At 47.7% G+C, this 20,181-nt stretch overlaps 1 protein-coding gene across 1 annotated transcript in view; it reads left to right on the top strand.

Annotated features, from left to right (window-relative positions):
- Nucleotides 1-493: 493 nt before the first annotated feature.
- sts (steroid sulfatase (microsomal), isozyme S) overlaps nt 494-20,181 on the top strand; it is a gene marked incomplete at both ends in the record, with an annotated part of 92,137 nt that continues 72,449 nt past the window's right edge. The window contains 1 exon segment of the mRNA XM_084314773.1: nt 494-551. Within this exon segment, the coding sequence (XP_084170899.1) occupies nt 494-551 (58 nt within the window).

Raw genomic sequence — 20,181 nt, 5'->3', positions numbered from 1 at the left:
TAGGATCACCATTGAAAACGAATGGCTCTGGTGCAGGAAGCCTACTCAAGGCTATGCTGTCATGGAAGACCTGTACGAGAGAAGTGATGTCAGAATGAGAGGTTGGTGCAGCATGAGATGGAAAGAGTGTGGCAGCAGGTGCGTTCCTCGTCTCTGCATTGCTTTCATTGATGTGTTCGGCAGCTTCATGTCTGATCTGATCGTCGTATACCTTTAGTTTGGCTTGGGCTGCGAACACTTCCTTCTTGGCCTGCAGTCGCTCCAACTCACGCCTTTGTACCTCCAGAGCCTTTCGTTGTTGTTCCTCTAGTTCGCGTATAGCTTCCCTTTGTTTTTCCTCTACTTGCATCATCTGATAGGTGGCTTCCTTTTCGGCTAGTTCAGCCGCTGCCTCCACACGCTTCGTTATTATAGACGAGCCTTGTGCAGACCTGCTGCTCTGAGTTAATGAGGAGACGTCAGAGGCAGATCCATAGACCGACTTTGCATAGTCATGGCGACGCAGTTCATGAAGTCGGCTCCTTTCCCGTTGGACATTGAAATCGTCTTCTGTACCTATGGTTCTATCATGAGCGATGTTGACTAATTCCCTGGTTACTGTCTCGCACGTATCCACTCGTCGTCTTATGTCATTGGGAGGCGCGGCGAGACCTCTGATTTCGACATGCATCATACAAACGTCCGTCTTAGACCTATTTAGTTTGTCGATGAGAGTCCAGAGCTCCTCCTCTGACATGTATGTCTTCATCTCATTTCTTGCCTTGCAAATGTCGAGCTTCCATTTTTCATACAGGTACAGCAGTCTTTTCTCCCTTTTGCATGCTTCTTCCTCTTGGTGCGCACGCATCCTTTCTGTTGGGCGTGGTGTACGGTGGGAGCGTCGGAGACCTTCAGTTAGGTCATCCTCTTCCTCAGGGATATCAGTGGGACCTTTTTCCTCTTCACTAGCTTCCTTCTGTGGGTTTTCAGACTCTTCCAACCCTAGGCCTACCTCTGTATGATGCTCTTCTCCTAAGCCTTTGACCTCATCTGGGAAGCTAGTTTCCTTACTATATAACTCTCCTTTCCCTTCTAAGGATGCCATGATGAGCTAATTATTGCACCTTTCAACGTTAGAATAAAGTGAATGTGGTTGCGCCTTCATACAGAGCAGCATAGACATGGACAGAGAAATAGCACAGCATACACTTTGAATGGTAAATTAGGGCAAATAACCAGCATTGAATGTGTTATCTATGGGCATTTACATCAGTGTTCATGCCAAAGCAATGACTAGAATACACACAATAACAAAGGAAGCTCTACATGAAGTGTGCATTTTTAATACAAAAAGGTAATTAATTATCAGGTCTATAGTAAGGTAATGAAACGGTTCCTTCTCTTAACAGCTCAAGTGAGTGTGAAGTTCAGTACAGGGTCCGGGAGACGAATATCCGATGTTCCACTTCACCATCTAGTAAGCTCTTACTGTAGCATCCCTGGGAGAGTGATGGATGGACTCCTTTACTGGTGTTTCATGAACGTTTATTTTCAGTTCACAACGTAAGAGCTGAAGTGAAAAGACAAAGAAAGACAAAGAAAAGATACTCAGATATATACATTATATATATACAGATATACATTAGATATACATAAGTGCCACATTCACATTGTTCAATAAAGCTAACATAACACTTGACACAAATGGCTTCCAATAACAGTGACATAGCCAAATACATAAATGAATACAAATATAAAATAAACAGCACATATCACTAAATAGGACAATTTGACATCCCAGTACCTTGTCCTCTCTCTCCAACAGGGGGCTTAACCATAAACCAGAATTGCTCCACCTGCCGGCCAAATCCTCCCCCCTGACCGACCTTTCCATCACAGTCGAGAATGCAGCTGTGACCGTGTCCCGACCGCCAAGAACCTTGGTGTTGTCCTCGACGACCAGTTGAACTTCTCTGCTCACATTGCAGCGACAACCAGAACCTGCAGATTCCTCCTGAGCAACTTCAGAAGGATCCGCCCCTTCCTGACAAAAGTAGCCACCCAACTCCTCGTCCAATCAACAGTCATCTCCCGCCTCGACTACTGCAACGCACTGCTCGCTGGCCTCCCGGCCACTGCCACCAAGCCTCTTCAACTCATTCAAAACGCAGCGGCCCGCCTGATCTCAAACCTACCAAAGTCGGCCCATGTCACCCCACTTCTTAGGGACCTGCACTGGCTCCCATTGCTGCACGTATCCACTTCAAGGCCCTCGACATAGCATACCGTGCGGCAAAGGGAACCGCTCCCGCCTACCTCCGGTCAATGGTCTCTAACTACACACCCTCAAGACCCCTACGCTCTGCATCTTCTGGCCGCCTCAGACCTACTCCTATCCAAGCCCCGGGAGGGTCATCAAAGAGATGCCGCCTATTCTCAGTCCTTGCCCCACAATGATGGAATGAACTACCCACCCCAGTTAGGACAGCCGAATCCCGTCCAATCTTTCGCCGTCGACTAAAGACGCACTTCTTCAACCATTATCTGAAATAATGGGGGGGGGGGAATAAAAAATTAAATTAAAATCTAACCCCAACTAACCTTACTGTCATGCACTTGTCCTAATAAACTAACCTACACTGTAACACGCAACACTTTGATGAACATTGTTACTCAGCTGATAGAGTTGTACCCTTCCTGATGACTTGTCGTACAGAACTTGTAAGTCGCTTTGGATAAAAGCGTCAGCTAAATGACTCAATGTGAATGTAAATGTAGGAGTCGGTGTTTACAACGACCAGGACGCCTGTTATTTTTCTACAACGGAGTTCGGCGATTTGCTAATCTGATTGGCCAGTGTCATTTCTGGTCATGTGACGCGTACGCCCAATCGTGGGACCGCAAGTTTCTACACTGGTTAGGCTTAAGCGCTCGTTCGAAGTCGGTTAAGGTTAGAGTTTGTCTTAGAGCATGGCGATAGAACGCCTGCCCTGATTCCGACGGTTAAGCTTAGGCACTCTTTCGAAGTTGGTTAAGGTTAGGGTTAGGGTTAGGCGATAGAACGCCAGGTGCTTTGCAGGCTGTTCGACGTGGAAATGGGCAAAGACACAGCTCGTCACGCTATTGGGCGCACATGTCACATGACCAGAAACGTCAGTGGCCAATCAGATTCGCAAATCGCCGAACTCCGTTGTAGAAAATATAGACGCAATCAGGACCCACCCTCGCCGGGTTTCCCACCCTCTAACACTGCCAATTGTGTTAGTATGGACGGTCGGCCAACCCAGAAGCACCACAGCTGGATTCGATCCCACTGTCTCTGTGGTGCTAGACAGACGCTTAGTCCGCTGCACTACCCGGCCACCCATACATATCACATTTAATCACTTGTACGTTAATGCACTTTACTGTTACATTTGCACTCTGGTTAGATGCACACTTATTTTCGTTGTACTGTACTTGTGCTGCATGATGACAATACATTTGAATCTAATCTAATCTACCCTGATTGTATAAATGACATGATGATGCTCTAGTGCAGACCTGGGCATTGTACGGCCCGCGGGATGATTCTGACCGGCCCGCGAAAGATTACATGATAATAATAAAAAAAAAATTGTAATTTTTTTTTTTTTTTATATTATTATAACTTTTTCATGTCAACGTTCACACGCACAATATACGCTTACCTAGGATTTGACTTGATTCAACAACAAAGCAGTCGGGGCAAGCCGAAAACGGTCGAAAGTGTGGTTATTTGAAGTTTGGATTTCTTTTTTCACAACTGAGGTAGGTAGATAAAAATTTTGGAGACTAAAGTACAGAAAAAGGGTACCGTTGGGTACTGGTATCGATTCACAGGTACCGGTACCGTATCGGTTCAAATGTGAACGATACCCATCCCTACTGAACACACAACTGCAGGGCAAGGGCATTTTTGCTCATGAAATGCATAGCCATGTGAAAGCCTTCATGACAAAGTTGCAATTAATTTCAAGGCAACTAGGCAGCAACAATCTCAAACACATGAAAACCCTGAAAGAAGTCAAACCATCAGCTGATCACCGGCACAGGTACTCATCCATGTTGGGAGCACTGCATGATGAATTTTCAAGGCGTTTTCAAGATTTAAAAAAGGTTGAGGATGAAATGCAGCTGGTTTCCTCTCCCTTTACCTGCAGTGTTGATAGTGCACCCACTGATGTTCAGCTTGAACTCATTGACCTGCAGTCTGATTCACTACTGAAAGAGCACTTTAAGTCAGCATCACTGCTAGAGTTCTACTCTGCTCTCAAGGAGGAGAACTTTACAAACATGGGGAGACATGCTCAGAATATGTTGGTTCTCTTTGGATCCACCTATATGTGAACAGACATTCTCAGTCATGACGTTTACCAAGTCCAGGTACAGATCCTCTCTCACTGATGAACATCTGGCAGCTGTGCTTCGCATCTCCACCTCAGACATGCAACCTGACTTTGATGGACTTGTTAAAGCTCAACAGAGACTGGATTTATCACACTGAATGAAAAAAAAAGAGCTGAAGAACACTAAAATGTGGAAATATAACAAGTGAAATGGGACACTTGATATTTTTTTTTTCTTTTTTTGCACAGTTCTGAAAACATTAAATGTTTAACACTTTAATCGCTGGAGACGCCGAAACTCGTCATTCCCCGCCATGCTCATTCTGCCGAAGACGCCGTAACACGTCTTTGATATCAATATTTCAAAAATCTGTGATCGAAATCATATTTCTCCCCCGGGGACCTGAGATATACTGCTGAGCTCCACTCAACTCTCTAACGGTTCAAGAGCGCCATCTGGTGGCCGATCGGCAGATCGCCCAACAAGAAGTGATCTGTGGATGAAGTGGTGCTCACCCATATTTCGTCCGGGCACTCGCTATCGTTAGAGGGACTCCATCTTGACACAGTGAACACCGATCGGTGCAAATAACTCGATAAACAACATGATTTGGACGTATATACTATTATACAACCTGGAAATGGATTGGGTATTTATACATCCCATAATAGGAATATCTCTGCTCCACGCTCATCGCCCAACGGCGCGAGGAAGATACGGTAAGATCCAGCGTTATTTTCCAACGTGTTCTTTACTAACTGCTCTGATGATCATATCACCCACACTAGATGAATGATATAACGTTGCCCACGGAATTATAAACGACCCCCCGCCCATCCGGTCAACATCAGATCATACGTAGTAACTCCTAGAAGCACATCCAGTTGACATTTTTTATCTCGCACAGATTCCTACCAAACTGTATTTGATCATCAATATAATGCATTTAGGGCTATAAATCAAGTTCTGAAGAAAGCTGCAGAAAACGATAAAAACATACTTATACTTTAGACCGTATTTTAGTATGAATATGTGAATGAAAAAGTATAACGTTGCTACACCCTGAACAATATATATAGGACATTGAATGGGCCATAATAATGTCAATTTAGCAATACAATTTAAAAAGTTATAGCCCTGCAAAGAAGGGGAACTTCTCCATAGACAAATAGAGATGGCGAGGGATGGTAAATTATGAATTTAACCATGGCGATCAAAGTGTTAATATAGGCATGTAAAGTAAAAAAGGCTACTGGGACACTTTTCTTTACACGGTTCAGTGACATGTCTTGTTTATTTTGGCTATAAGATTGTTATGGTTTGACACCGACCCCAAACGCACGACACAAGAGAGTAGGAATTCAGAGTTGCCAAATACAAGGGCTTGTTTATTTGAATACTTAATATAAAGAGTACAGGATAGGCAAGTCAACAAGACAGGTATATAGGCCAGGGGGCAAAAGTTCTGCCGCTCTGCAGCTACTCCCGTGGTGGTAGTCTGGGAATAGCAGATGTTGACGTCAGAACCGCTCTGCAGAATTCTCTCGGCAGAATCTCCGATGTGTTGCGAGACCGAGAGAGGGAGAGAGGGAACGAGTCAACAACAGTGCAGGTTGAACGAGCAGGAGAACAGGGTGGACTAATCTTTGTGTAATTAAACACAGTGAGCACAATTCCAAAACAACTCCCAAGTGAATCTCTTCGTGTAATACACACAGTGAGCAAAATTCCAAACACAGTCCCAAGTGAAAATCTTCGTGTAATATACACACAGTAGTGAAGTCCAAAAACAATCCAAATGTGAAATAATATCTTCGGTGTGAGCAACACACAGAGGGAGATGAAAAGTCCCAAAAATATTATCCCAGAGGGAACAAACAAAAGGGAACGCTGGGTGAGTGACTGTCTGAACAAAAAGGTGGTAATCTTCAGTGTAATAGTAACACACGAAAAACGGAATAGATCAAGACAGTCAATAAAAACTCACCCAGACGTAATGCGTAATGGTGCTGGAACAACAGCGGAGCTAGCGCGCGCCACGGGAACAGGTGTCCAAGAGGAAGGCTTCTTGGAAAAATCCTGGAGATAGCACAGAGAGCAAAGCAGCAACAGCAGCAAAACGGAGAATGCAACCAGAGAAAAATCAAGACGATCCGACAAACATAGAGTGGAGAAACGGGGTATAAATAATAAGGGATTGATTGATTGACAAGCAGTGACAGCTGGGGAATGTGATTGAAAAGCGTGCAGACCTGAGAGAACCAATCAGCGACGTCTCTGATGACGTCAATGGGGAGAAGCGTGTGAAAGAGGGAATTGAAATAATTAACAGAAAAAACAAATGAAAACAGAGCGAGGTGGTTAAAGGAACAGAACGAGTGAGAGAGCAAGGACAGAAACCTCACAGTACCCCCCCCTCCACGGGAGCCACCCGGCGACCAGGCCGACCCGGCTCGTCAGGATGGGCTCGATGGAAGTCGGTGATCAAGCCGGGATCCACGATGAGCTGCCGGGAGACACAGCTACGCTCCTCAGGGCCGTAACCCTCCCAGTCCACCAGGTATTGGAACCCCCGGCCCCGCCGACGAACGCCCATCAACCGGCGGACCTGCCACTGGGGGTGACCATCCACCAACACGGGAGGCGGCGGATCAGGAGCTGGAGGCATAAGGGGACTGAGGGAGACGGGCTTAACCCGGGAGACATGGAACACGGGGTGGATGTGCATGGATGCAGGAAGCTTCAGGCGCAGGGCCGCCGGACTGAGTACCTTCAGGACCTCGAAAGGCCCGACGAAACGGGGGTTGAGCTTCTTGGCCGAGGACCGTAGCGGGAGGTCCTTCGCGGAGAGCCACACCCTCTGCCCAGGGCGGTAAGTCGGCGCAGGAACCCGGCGCCGGTCGGCACCACGACAGGCGCGCTCAGATGTCCGGAGCAGCGCGGTCCTGGTGATCTCCCAAACTCGTCGGCAGCGGTCGAGGTGGACCTGCACGGAGGGAACTGCCACTTCCGTCTCCTGTGCGGGGAAAAGAGGGGGCTGGTAGCCCAGGGAGACCTCAAAAGGGGAGAGGCCGGTGGCGGAACTGACCATTGAATTGATGGAGTATTCAACCCAGGGAAGGAAACGGCTCCAGGATGCTGGTCTCTCGGCTGCCACACACCGAAGAGCAGACTCTACGCTCTGGTTCATCCTCTCCGTCTGCCCGTTAGTCTGGGGATGATAACCAGAGGAGAGACTGACCGTTGCCCCCAATCCCTTGCAAAAGGCCCGCCATACCTGGGAGGTGAACTGGGGCCCCCGGTCAGAGACAATGTCCTGGGGAAAGCCATGAAGGCGGAACACGTGGTGCGTCAGGAGGTCCGCCGTCTCGGCCGCCGAGGGAAGCTTGGAGAGGGCCACGAGGTGGACCCCCTTGCTGAATCGATCCACCACGGTCAGAAGGCAGGTGTTCCCCTGGGAGGAGGGCAGACCAGTGACGAAGTCGAGCGCCACATGTGACCACGGACGGCTCGGAATGGGAAGTGGCTGCAAGAGCCCGGAGGGTGCCTGGTGAGAGGCCTTGCTGCGGGCACAGACCGCGCAGGCCAATACGAACTCCTTGACGTCGTTCCGCATGGTGGGCCACCAGAAATGACGAGCCAGGAAGGAGAACGTGCGATGGACGCCAGGGTGGCAGGCGAACCGGCTGGTATGGCCCCACAGCAGTACCTGGGACCGGACAGAGTCGGGGACGAAGAGACGACTCCTAGGGACGTTGCTTGGAGCACGTTGGAAGCGTAGGGCACGCCTCACCACACCCTCGATGCCCAAGGTGATGGCTCCAACCACTCGGGCCTCCGGGAGGATGGGAGAAGGGTCCTCAGAGGGTGGAGCCCCCTTGGAGTGCATCCGGGACAGGGAGTCGGCCTTCGTGTTGCGGGAACCGGGGCGGAAGGTCAGCGAGAAGTCGAACCGGCTGAGGAAACTGGCCCATCTCGCCTGCCGACCGTTGAGGCGCCTGGAAGCGCGGATGAACGTCAGGTTCTTGTGGTCCGTCCAGATGGTAAAAGGCTCCTCGGCACCCTCTAGCCAATGACGCCACTCTTCCAGCGCAGCCACGACCGCCAGCAGCTCCCGATTGCCGGTGTCGTAGTTCCTCTCGGCGGGGAGGAAGCGACGCGAGTAGAAGGCGCAAGGATGCACCTTCTGGTCTGAAAGAGATCGCTGGGATAGGACAGCGCCCAGGCCAGAATCCGAGGCGTCCACCTCCACGATGAACTGTCTCTTGGGGTCAGGGTGGAGCAGGATAGGGGCAGAAGTGAACCTTCTCTTGAGGGAGCGGAACGCAGCGCATGCCGCTGGGGACCAGTCGAACGGCAGAGCGGGGGAGGTTAGCTTGGTAAGTGGCTCCGCCACTTGACTGTAGTTCCGGATGAACCTTCGGTAGAAGTTGGCGAACCCGAGGAAACTCTGTAACTCCTTCCGAGTGGTGGGTTCTGGCCAATCCTCCACAGCCTGGATCTTGCGAGGATCCGCTCGGGTCAAGCCCTTCTCAACGATGAAGCCCAGGTAGTCGACGGAGTTGGAGTGAAAACGGCACTTCTCCGCCTTGACGAAGAGCCGATTGTGGAGGAGGCGCTCCAGCACACGGCAGACATGCAGGATGTGTTCCTCGAGGGTCCTGGAAAAGATGAGAATGTCGTCCAGGTACACCACCACGAACACCTCCAGCATGTCACGAAGGACGTCGTTCATGAGTGCCTGGAATACCGCCGGGGCGTTGGTGAGGCCGAACGGCATTACAAGGTACTCGTAGTGGCCCCTGGGGGTCTTGAAGGCGGTCTTCCATTCATCGCCCTCACGGATACGGACAAGATGGTAGGCACTTCGGAGGTCCAGCTTGGTGAAGAACGAGGCCTGGGTCAGTGGCTCGAAGGTGGAGCTCATGAGAGGTAGGGGGTATTTGTTCTTGATGGTGATCTCGTTGAGCTGACGATAGTCGATGCAGGGTCGCAGGTCCCCATCCTTCTTACCAACAAAGAAGAACCCGGCCGCCACCGGGGAGGAGGAAGGCCGAATGAGTCCTGCTTCCAATGACTCAGAGATGTAGAGATCCATCGCCTTCTTCTCCGGGACAGTCAGACTGTAGAGGCGGCTGCCGGGAAGGGGAGCCCCTTGGCGGAGGTCGATGGCGCAGTCATAGGGGCGGTGAGGTGGAAGGGCCTGAGCCCTGGTCTTACTGAATACCTCCATGAGGTCGTGGTACTCGGGAGGTATGGACGAGGGGTCCAGGGGCAACTCACCAGCGGGCCTCCGGGGCGGGGGACAGGACGCCGCCTGCAGACAGCGGGCGTGACAGGAGGAGCTCCAGCCCCTGATGGTACCGGAGGACCAGGCGATGTGGGGCTCGTGCAGCGCGAGCCAGGGCCTACCCAGGACCACCGGGACAAGGGGGGATTGGGTAATGAGGAACTGGATTCTCTCGACGTGGTTGCCAGCGATGGTCAGCACGACTGGGCCGGTGCGTTGAGAGATGTCGGCCAGGCGGTGTTGGTCCAACGAAAAGATCTCCAAGGGCCTCACAAGGTCCTCAAGAGGTATGTTGGCTCGGGTGGCAAACTCGAAGTCGAGGAAATTCTCGTCTGCCCCAGAGTCGATGAGGGCCTCCACCGTGGCACGTTGGTCCCCCCAGGCCAGGGTGACGCTCATCAGATGGTCAGGTGGTGCGCGGCGCTGGGAATGGGAAAAACGGCTCACCAGGATCTCCCGGGGTCTCGGTGAGCCTGATCTTTTGGCCGGGTGGGGCAGTCGGCGATACGGTGTCCCGCACCTCCGCAGTAGAGGCAGAGACCGGACCTGAGCCTTGCCTCACGCTCCGCCTGGCTCAGATGAGAGCGTCCCAGCTGCATGGGTTCCTCCTCGCGAACCGAACGGGGAAGCCTGTTACCACCAGTAGCGTTGGGGACGGGGCGTCCAGGAGTCCGGGGTGCTTCAGGAGGTAACAGTCGGGTCCTCTCGCGCCTTCTCTCCAGGAGGCGTCCGTCAATACGGATGACGAGGCTAAACAGATCCTCGAGGGAGTCGGGCAACTCCCGGGTAGCGAGCTGGTCCCGGACTGCGTCACTGAGCCCCCTCAGGAAGGTTAGGCGAAGAGCAGGTTCGTTCCATCCACTCTCCACCGCCGCCAGTCGAAACTCCATGACATAGTCCGTCACCCTGCCGCTCCCCTGTCGGAAGGTCCCCAACCGGGCTCCAGGGTCCAGACCTCGGGCTGGATGGTGGAACACTCTGCGGAGCTCCGCCACGAAGTCTGGATAGGAAAACAAAAAATCTGCTTCCATTGCCCAGGAGGAAGTGACCCACTGGGCAGCATGGCCTGAAAGTAAGTTCGTTATATAAGCCACTTGGGACCCACGAGCAGAAAAACGGCTTGGTTGATGACGGAAAACCAACTCACATTGCATGATGAATGTGGCACACTCCTCGGGATTACCGTCGAACAGCCGTGGGACGGAGAGACGGGGTTCCCGAGATGCGAGATCTGCTGGGGCTGCGGGGAATGCTCCTGAAGGGTGTGAGAGATGAAAGGTATTAACGGTGTCACCCAGCGAGTGAAGCTGAGCGAGAATGTCGGACTGTTGTCCCGCCATAGCGGCCATTGAACCCTGCATAGGCAGGACCTGATCCCTGAGATTCTGCACCGCAGCCGCAGCCCGCTCTAATTGGAGACTGTGATCCCTGGTCAACTCGACTTGATTTGCAAGTGCGGTTCTGACCCTCTCTGTGTCGGCTGGGGTCGTCATTTTGGTTGGATCGTAATGTTATGGTTTGACACCGACCCCAAACGCACGACACAAGAGAGTAGGAATTCAGAGTTGCCAAATTCAAGGGCTTGTTTATTTGAATACTAAATATAAAGAGTACAGGATAGGCAAGTCAACAAGACAGGTACATAGGCCAGGGGGCAAAAGTTCTGCCGCTCTGCAGCTACTCCCGTGGTGGTAGTCTGGGAATAGCAGATGTTGACGTCAGAACCGCTCTGCAGAATTCTCTCGGCAGAATCTCCGATGTGTTGCGAGACCGAGAGAGGGAGAGAGGGAACGAGTCAACAACAGTGCAGGTTGAACGAGCAGGAGAACAGGGTGGACTAATCTTCGTGTAATTAAACACAGTGAGCACAATTCCAAAACAACTCCCAAGTGAATCTCTTCGTGTAATACACACAGTGAGCAAAATTCCAAACACAGTCCCAAGTGAAAATCTTCGTGTAATATACACACAGTAGTGAAGTCCAAAAACAATCCAAATGTGAAATAATATCTTCGGTGTGAGCAACACACAGAGGGAGATGAAAAGTCCCAAAAATATTATCCCAGAGGGAACAAACAAAAGGGAACGCTGGGTGAGTGACTGTCTGAACAAAAAGGTGGTAATCTTCAGTGTAATAGTAACACACGAAAAACGGAATAGATCAAGACAGTCAATAAAAACTCACCCAGACGTAATGCGTAATGGTGCTGGAACAACAGCGGAGCTAGCGCGCGCCACGGGAACAGGTGTCCAAGAGGAAGGCTTCTTGGAAAAATCCTGGAGATAGCACAGAGAGCAAAGCAGCAACAGCAGCAAAACGGAGAATGCAACCAGAGAAAAATCAAGACGATCCGACAAACATAGAGTGGAGAAACGGGGTATAAATAATAAGGGATTGATTGATTGACAAGCAGTGACAGCTGGGGAATGTGATTGAAAAGCGTGCGGACCTGAGAGAACCAATCAGCGACGTCTCTGATGACGTCAATGGGGAGAAGCGTGTGAAAGAGGGAATTGAAATAATTAACAGAAAAAACAAATGAAAACAGAGCGAGGTGGTTAAAGGAACAGAACGAGTGAGAGAGCAAGGACAGAAACCTCACAAAGATGATGTGATGTCTTTAGAAAGCTAAGAAAATCCTTGTTTCAATAGTATATGAAACTCAAAATAATAACTTTATTTGTATAGCACTTTTTCATACATGCCCTTTGTTATTAATGTTTCACATTTTGTTTATCATTTTGGAAATAAATTCTATTTGAATAAATGATATTTTTGAAAGCTAACCTCACCTTTTAATTGCCAAATAATAACATACACTCTTACCAGGGGTCAAAACAATGCCATTTACTGCTTTTTATATAGAAATTAAATGTATATTATGCATAATTGAGTTTGGAATTTTGGCCCGGCCCTCCAACATATTTTCAGTTGCTCATTCGGCCCCCTGGGAAAAATAATTGCCCACCCCTGCTCTAGTGCGACATCTAGTGGCTGAATGTTATCTATAGCCCCATTTAATTTTCACAATGTAAACAAAGTAGACTTGTAACGGTGGCAGAGCTCTAGAACAGTTAGAAATGAACTCGACTCTTAACTACTAAATCCTGCATGGTCTTTGACGCATCGTGTATTATGTCCGATTAAGAGTATACAGACCCTCACTTATACGCGTTATTACCAAAGGTCTGGCAGACACTCTGATTGGCCGACGTCAGTTTCTACACTGGTTAAGCTTAGGCAATCTTCGAAGTTGGTTAAGGTTAGGCAAGTTCTTTCGACGGTTAAGTTTAGGCACTCTTTCGAAGCTGGTTAAGGTTAGAGTTTGTCTTAGAGCATGGCGATAGAATGCCAGGTAGTTTGCAGGCTGTTTGACGTGGAAATGGGCAAAGACACAGCTCGTCACGCTATTGGGCGCACATGTCACATGACCAGAAACGTCTGCCAGAAATGCGGCTACCTGTGGTATAGATGCCACTTATACCTTTTTATTTTTTTACATTTTTTTTTTTTTATCGAGGGGGGGGGGGGGGGGGGGGGGGGGGGGGGGGGGCAGACAGAAATCCAGGCAGCAGCAAACGCAAGACTAATGACTTGATTCTGAGCTACCTCACCCAGCGTCTTGGGTGGGCGTGCATGTGGCCTGGCTGAACTACAGAGCCCAGAGTGAGGGGCCCTCGGGGGCCCCACTGCCCTGCCCCTAATACCCCCCCCCCCCCCTCTGACGGGTCATCTGTTGTCACAAGGTCCCGGTCAATGGTATGAAACTGAGCCCTATGGAGATAGATGACGCCCAGGACCTCACAGGGTGTTGAGTGAACCAGTCCAACGGGAAATAGGATCTTGTACTCTGGTAGAGGTGCGGTGTGTGTGTGTGTGTGTGTGTGTGTGTGTGTGTGTGTGTGTGTGTGTGTGTGTGTGTGTGTGTGTGTGTGTGTGTGTGCGTGTGTGTACTTTTCTGAGAGTATACAATTTAAAATGTTTGTACTAATTCAAAATCATGTGTTTAGTATGATAGTCATTAATATGCTGTGTTAAGTGTAATAAGTACACATTATTGTTGACCAAACCTATAGATTGTACTTCAGTAAAAGTATTAAAATGTTACTATTTCGGTAAGCAAAGGTAACCAGAGATACATCAAAAGTATCATTTCAATATATTTAAGCACATCCAGTGCAACTTTTAACAGACTGTGGTTTCAATGTGACACAACTTCAGAAAGTATACTTTATGAATACATATAAAGTATACTGAAGCATACAATGTACACTTTCAGAAAGTGTCGGCCAAGTCTCTCGCCGGCATTTGTTCTAAATGTATGGCTGTTGAATAAGGGAGCTGCTCAATTTTGTCAATGTCTAATCTCACTTAGCCATATGTCTGTATTAAATGTTTGTCCCTGAGAATAGTCATAGCTCTTTGCCACTGCTCTGAATTGATGCACATACTGTAACACATTTTGGGTCTTGCATTAAACACTGTTGTTGCCATATTTTCTAATTAACATATCTAATGCTTTGTGTTTGCATTGCTGTACAACAAATAATAATTACATATATATATATAAAATAAGCGGCTTGGTGGCGCAGTGGACATTGCGCTCGTCACCAACACAAGAGACACCGGGTTCAAATCCGGCTGTCGGCGTTGCCTCCGGCTTGGGCCGGCCGCGTCTATTCTTTTACCAACGGATTTCCAGTTCCGCGTTCGCGTTCTGCGATCTGATTGGCCACTGACGTTTCTGGTCGTGTGACATGTGCGGCCAATCGCGTGACGCCTGTTTCTTTCACGGTTAAGCTTAGGCACTCTTTCGAAGTTGGTTAAGGTTAGAGTTTGTCTTAGAGCAGGGCGATAGAACACCAGCCCTGATTCCAAACTCTAACCATAACCAACTTCGAAAGAGTCGCCTAAGCTTAACCAGTGATAAACTAGGCGTTAGGTGGTTTGCATGCCGTTCGAGGCGGAAATGGGCAAAGACACAGACGTCACGCGATTGGGCGCACATGTCACATGACCAGAAATGTCAGTGGCCAATCAGATCGCACCATAAACGTCAGTGGCCAATCAGATCGCAGATCGCAAACGCGGAACTGGAAATCCGTTGGTAAAAGAATAGACGCAGGCCGGCCGTCATACTGGCTCAATTGGCAGAGTCAGCGGGTGGAAGTCGATGGGTGGTAATCTGGACGTTGTGGACAGCGACTCCTACAGGCCGGTTGGGGGACGCCTGCACAGCAGAGACAGGAAATAGCGGGGGTAATGTGAGCCTCCCACATGTTACACCTCGCCAATGAGAGTCCGCGCTGGCAGGTGAAAAGATGTGACAGGCTGCCTCCTCGTGTACCGGAGGGGACGCCTGAATGCCTTCTACAACAGAACTGCGTTTCCACGTCTCTGATTGACCAGGTAATTTCTGGTCATGTGACATGTACGCCCAATCGTGGGACCGCAAGTTTCTACACTGGTTAAGCTTAGGCGCTCGTTAGAAGTTGGTTAAGGTTAGAGTTTGTCTTAGAGCATGGCGATAGAATGCCTGCCCTGATTCCGACAGTTAAGCTTAGGCACTCTTTCGAAGTTGGTTAAGGTTAGAGTTTGTCTTAGAGCATGGCGATAGAACGCTAGGTAGTTTGCAGGCTGTTAGACCCGGAAATAGGTGCAGAACTTGCTGTCCCACGATTGGCGCACATGTCACATGACCTGGCCAATCAGAGCGCAAAACTCGAACGCGGAAACGCAGTTCCGTCGAAGAAGGAATACACGCGGAGGGGACACATGATGCAAGGCTTCTATCCTCCCTACGACCGACCTGTGGGGGGAATATGCGAGCAACGTTCAAGACAGGGGAGAATTGGAAACAGCGAAAAATTGGGATGGGAGAAAAATAAGGAGAAAAAGTGGATAAAGAAAAATATATATAAATATATATACATAAAGCATACCCATAATTAGCATGAAAGCATGATCAAAGCAATGCAGAGAATAAGAAAAAGGGTAAAAACAATGCAGATAATAACGATACAAATACTGACTCACACAGTTTAAAACCTGAATCTTTCTTCCCCGTTAGATGATCACACGGTTTAGAACCTGACAGTTTCAGCCGGCCACGTGCAGAATGCCCTGATTTGCATTGCTCCCCAACACTGCTCTCTGCTGGCGATCCGGAGCGCATTGGTATGATAGGGTTGACCTTGCAAGTCAGATATGTGCATTTCATCTCTCATTAGGTGAAAACCTTGTGACTCAAATGTATTTCCGGAGTTTTTTTTTTTTTTTTTACGTGAATTGAAGGCATGGGTTATCCTCGACGTGCAGAGTACGTTTCATGACCTGGTCCATGGAAAATTGTCAAAACCAGTCTCAAAATGCCAGTGTCAATTAGATTTAAAATGATAATAATTAATAATTATTGAAGATCTTTAAAATGATAATAATTAATAATTATTGAAGATGCTCTTTTTTGTTGTTTTTTTATGTTATGGTTAACTCCTCTTGGAGGCTTTGCCTGTACCTGTTGTTATTTGTGTAGAACTTGTCACCGGAGCACCTTTTTGTCATTCTTTCCCTGGAGAGGGAGAGCTTCTCTGTACTTCCCTGAAATCTGAGTTGCATTTGTGATGTCATTAATAGGTTGAACCTATCATGATGCAATATGTGGTAACTTGACACCTTTAGCTTCAGCCTCCAGCTGAGTGGGTGTCAACATGTCTTGAAAGAATATAGCTGCTGACTTGGAATTCCTGGTGAATATCAATGAGGGTTTGTAGCTCATTTGCATATATTCATAGATCCTTGCATCTCAATGATGGTAAAGGTGTAGAGATGCTGCTAAGCACTTTTTAGTAGTTCATTGAACAATGTGTAGGGGAAATAAATGGTGGGGATCTTTAAAAAGAGGACTTGGAGTTAACATTTAATTTATTCTTGGCATTAAAACAACTGTTGGCTCAAAGGCAGTCTGGTAAACTGCTGTGAACATACTGAATTAGTAACATCTAGTGTCCAAATGACTACATGTGTACAGTGTACTACATGAAACAACGTAGCAAGAAGTGAAACCAGAAGGTTTGGGTTTAGGGAGAGGAAGAAGTGTGTTGTCTTTCTTTGCGAGCTTAACAACTTGTCCCATCATGATGTGTTGTCTCTCTTCCTGAACTAAACAACTTGTCCCATCATGGTGTGTTGTCTCTCTTCCTGAACTCAACAACTTGTCCCATCATGGTGTATTGTCTCTCTTCCTGAACTCAACAACTTGTCCCATCATGGTGTGTTGTCTCTCTTCCTGAACTCAACAACTTGTCCCATCATGATGTGTTGTCTCTCTTCCTGAACTCAACAACTTGTCCCATCATGGTGTGCTGTCTCTCTTCGTGAACTCAACAACTTGTCCCATCATGGTGTGATGTCTCTCTTCCTGAGCTCAACAACTTGTCCCATCATGGTGTGTTGTCTCTCTTCGTGAACTCAACAACTTGTCCCGTCATGGTGTGTTGTCTCTCTTCCTGAACTCAACAACTTGTCCCATCATGGTGTGTTGTCTCTCTTCCTGAACTCAACAACTTGTCCCATCATGGTGTGTTGTCTCTCTTCGTGAACTCAACAACTTGTCCCATCATGGTGTGTTGTCTCTCTTCGTGAACTCAACAACTTGTCCCATCATGGTGTGTTGTCTCTCTTCGTGAACTCAACAACTTGTCCCATCATGGTGTGTTGTCTCTCTTCGTGATATCCTACTTGTCTCTTTGTGATATCCTACTGATAGTATCAATTCAAATATTAATAATAAGTAAGAAATAAAGTAAGACATGTTTGAGCTGTATTGGCCTCATGCAAGCTCCAAAAACCCATTTCATTTTCACTTATTTTTCACATACAAATCAAACTGGAAAAACAAACAAGCAACAAAAAACTACAACAACAACAACAACAACAACAACAACAACAACAACAACAACAACAACAATAGAGTATTGTGAATAGCAATTAACACTTTGATCGCCATGGGTTAAATTCATAATTTACCATCCCTCGCCAGCTCTATTTGTCTATGGGGAAGGTCCCCTTCTTTGCAGGGCTATAACTTTTTAAATTCTATTGCTAAATTGCCATTATTATGGCCCATTCAATGTCCTATATGTATTGTTCAGGGTGTAGCAACGTTAAACTTTTTCATTCACATATTCATACTAAAATATGGTCTAAAGTATAAGTATGTTTTTATCGTTTTCTGCAGCTTTCTTCAGAACGTGATTTATAGCCCTAAATGCATTATATTGATGATCAAATACAGTTTGGTAGGAATCTGTGCGAGATAAAAAATTTCAACTGGACGTGGTTCTAGAAGTTTCTACGCATCATCTGATGATGACCGGATGGGCGGGGGATCGTTTATAATTCCGTGGGCAGCGTTAGATGATTCATCCAGAGTGGGTCATATGTTCATCATAGCAGTTTATATGGAACACGTTAGAATATAACGCTGAATCTTACCGTGGCTTCCTCGCGCCGCTGGCAGATGAGCGTGGAACAGAATTTTTTCTATTATGGGATGGAGAAATGCCCGATCCATTTCCAGGTTGTATAATAGTATATACGTCCAAATCATGTTGTTTTTTCGAGTTATTTGCACCGATCGATGTTCACTGTGTCAATACGGAGTCTCTCTAACGATAGCGAGTGCCCGGACCACATATGGATGAGCACTACCGGTTCAAAGGGTAATTTCCGGTTGGCGATCTGCCGATCGGCCACCAGATGGCGCTCTTGAACCGCTAGAGAGTTGAGTGGAGCTTTGCAGTGTGTCTCAGGGCTCCGGAAAGGAAATATGATTTCGATGACAGATTTTTGAAATATTGACATCAAAGACGAGTTACGGCGTCTTCGGCAGAATGAGCATGGCTAGGAATGACGTCTTAACTCGTCCACGGCGATCATAGTGTTAAGAGGTTTATGTCAGTCTCTGAATGAATGAATGAATGAATGAATGAATGAATGAATGAATGAATGAATGAATGAATGAATGAATGAATGAATGAATGAATGAAAACTAGATTGCAAGAATGGGTACAATACAGTACGTCTCAATGCACACAATTGTTAAGGGGATGCAGACCAGAGAAAGACGTTTGTCTTGTTTACATCAGGGTGAGGGTCCCCCATTTTCAATTCATAATGACATTTATGACATACACAACATACATGACATCATGACAATTATGACATACAGGTATATAGTACTGTGAACCAGAGATCCTAACAGAAAATATATACATATGATGGTGAGGAGACTGTACATTAGGAGGGGGTGGGTGGATTCAAATATATACATACGGTGGGGAGGAGACTGTCAATTAGGAGGGGGTGGGTGGGGGGGGGGGGGGGGGGGGTTTGTACATTTATGGTGGCCAGTTTAGAAATGCAGCCTCCAGTAGGTGCTATTTAAGAGCGGTTTTGAATGTGGGTAGGGAGGATTCAAATTTTTTTACGGGTGTGGGTAGGGCGTTCCACATAGTAGAATAGTTCAATAGATAGACAGAAGTACTTTATTGATCCCGAGGGAATATATAGGTGGTCTCTGGAAAACCTGTTCCGTAACAAAAATGTAAATGCATTTATTGTATCCTTTTGGTATAACTGAGGACCCACACAACGCTCCTATCCAATATATTGTATTGTGCCAGGAGCATGTGAATATTCCTAAATTAAAGGAGTAGGGTATATCTGCTAAAGGGGCTATAGATAACATTCAGCCACTAGATGACGCACTAGAGCACCAGCATGTAATCTATACAATCAGGTTAGATTAGAGAGAAGTGTTTCTAAAACAGCCTCTGATACTACATCACTAGAGAGAGAGAGAGTGAGAGAGAGAGAGTGAGCAAGAGAGAGAGAGAGAGCGAGTGCGGAGGGGTGGGGGGAGGGGGGGGGCTGTACAAATCGAACATATCAGTGTGTCTGGCTGAGGTTTAGATGCCATGTTTCAGACTGTAGTGTCACCATGTTTCAGTCTGTACTCCAGTAGTGTCACCATGTTTCAGTCTGTAGTGTCACCATGTTTCAGTCTGTACTCCAGTAGTGTCACCATGTTTCAGTTTGTAGTGTCACCATGTTTCAGCCTGTACTCTGTAGTGTCACCATGTTTCAGTCTGTAGTGTCACCATGTTTCAGCCTGTAGTGTCACCATGTTTCAGTCGGTAGTGTCACCATGTTTCAGTCAGTAGTATCACCATGTTTCAGCCTGTAGTGTCACCATGTTTCAGCCTGTACTCTGTAGTGTCACCATGTTTCAGCCTGTAGTGTCACCATGTTTCAGTCGGTAGTGTCACCATGTTTCAGCCTGTAGTGTCACCATGTTTCAGCCTGTAGTGTCACCATGTTTCAGTCGGTAGTGTCACCATGTTTCAGCCTGTAGTGTCACCATGTTTCAGTCGGTAGTGTCACCGTGTTTCAGCCTGTACTCTGTAGTGTCACCATGTTTCAGCCAGTAGTGTCACCATGTTTCAGCCTGTAGTGTCACCATGTTTCAGCCTGTAGTGTCACC

The sequence above is a fragment of the Notolepis coatsorum genome (assembly GCF_963971535.1).
Source record: "Notolepis coatsorum genome assembly, chromosome: 1".
NCBI lineage: Eukaryota > Metazoa > Chordata > Actinopteri > Aulopiformes > Paralepididae > Notolepis > Notolepis coatsorum.
Note: the sequence above shows the minus strand (reverse complement) of the source record. Positions and strands in the feature narration are given on the sequence as shown.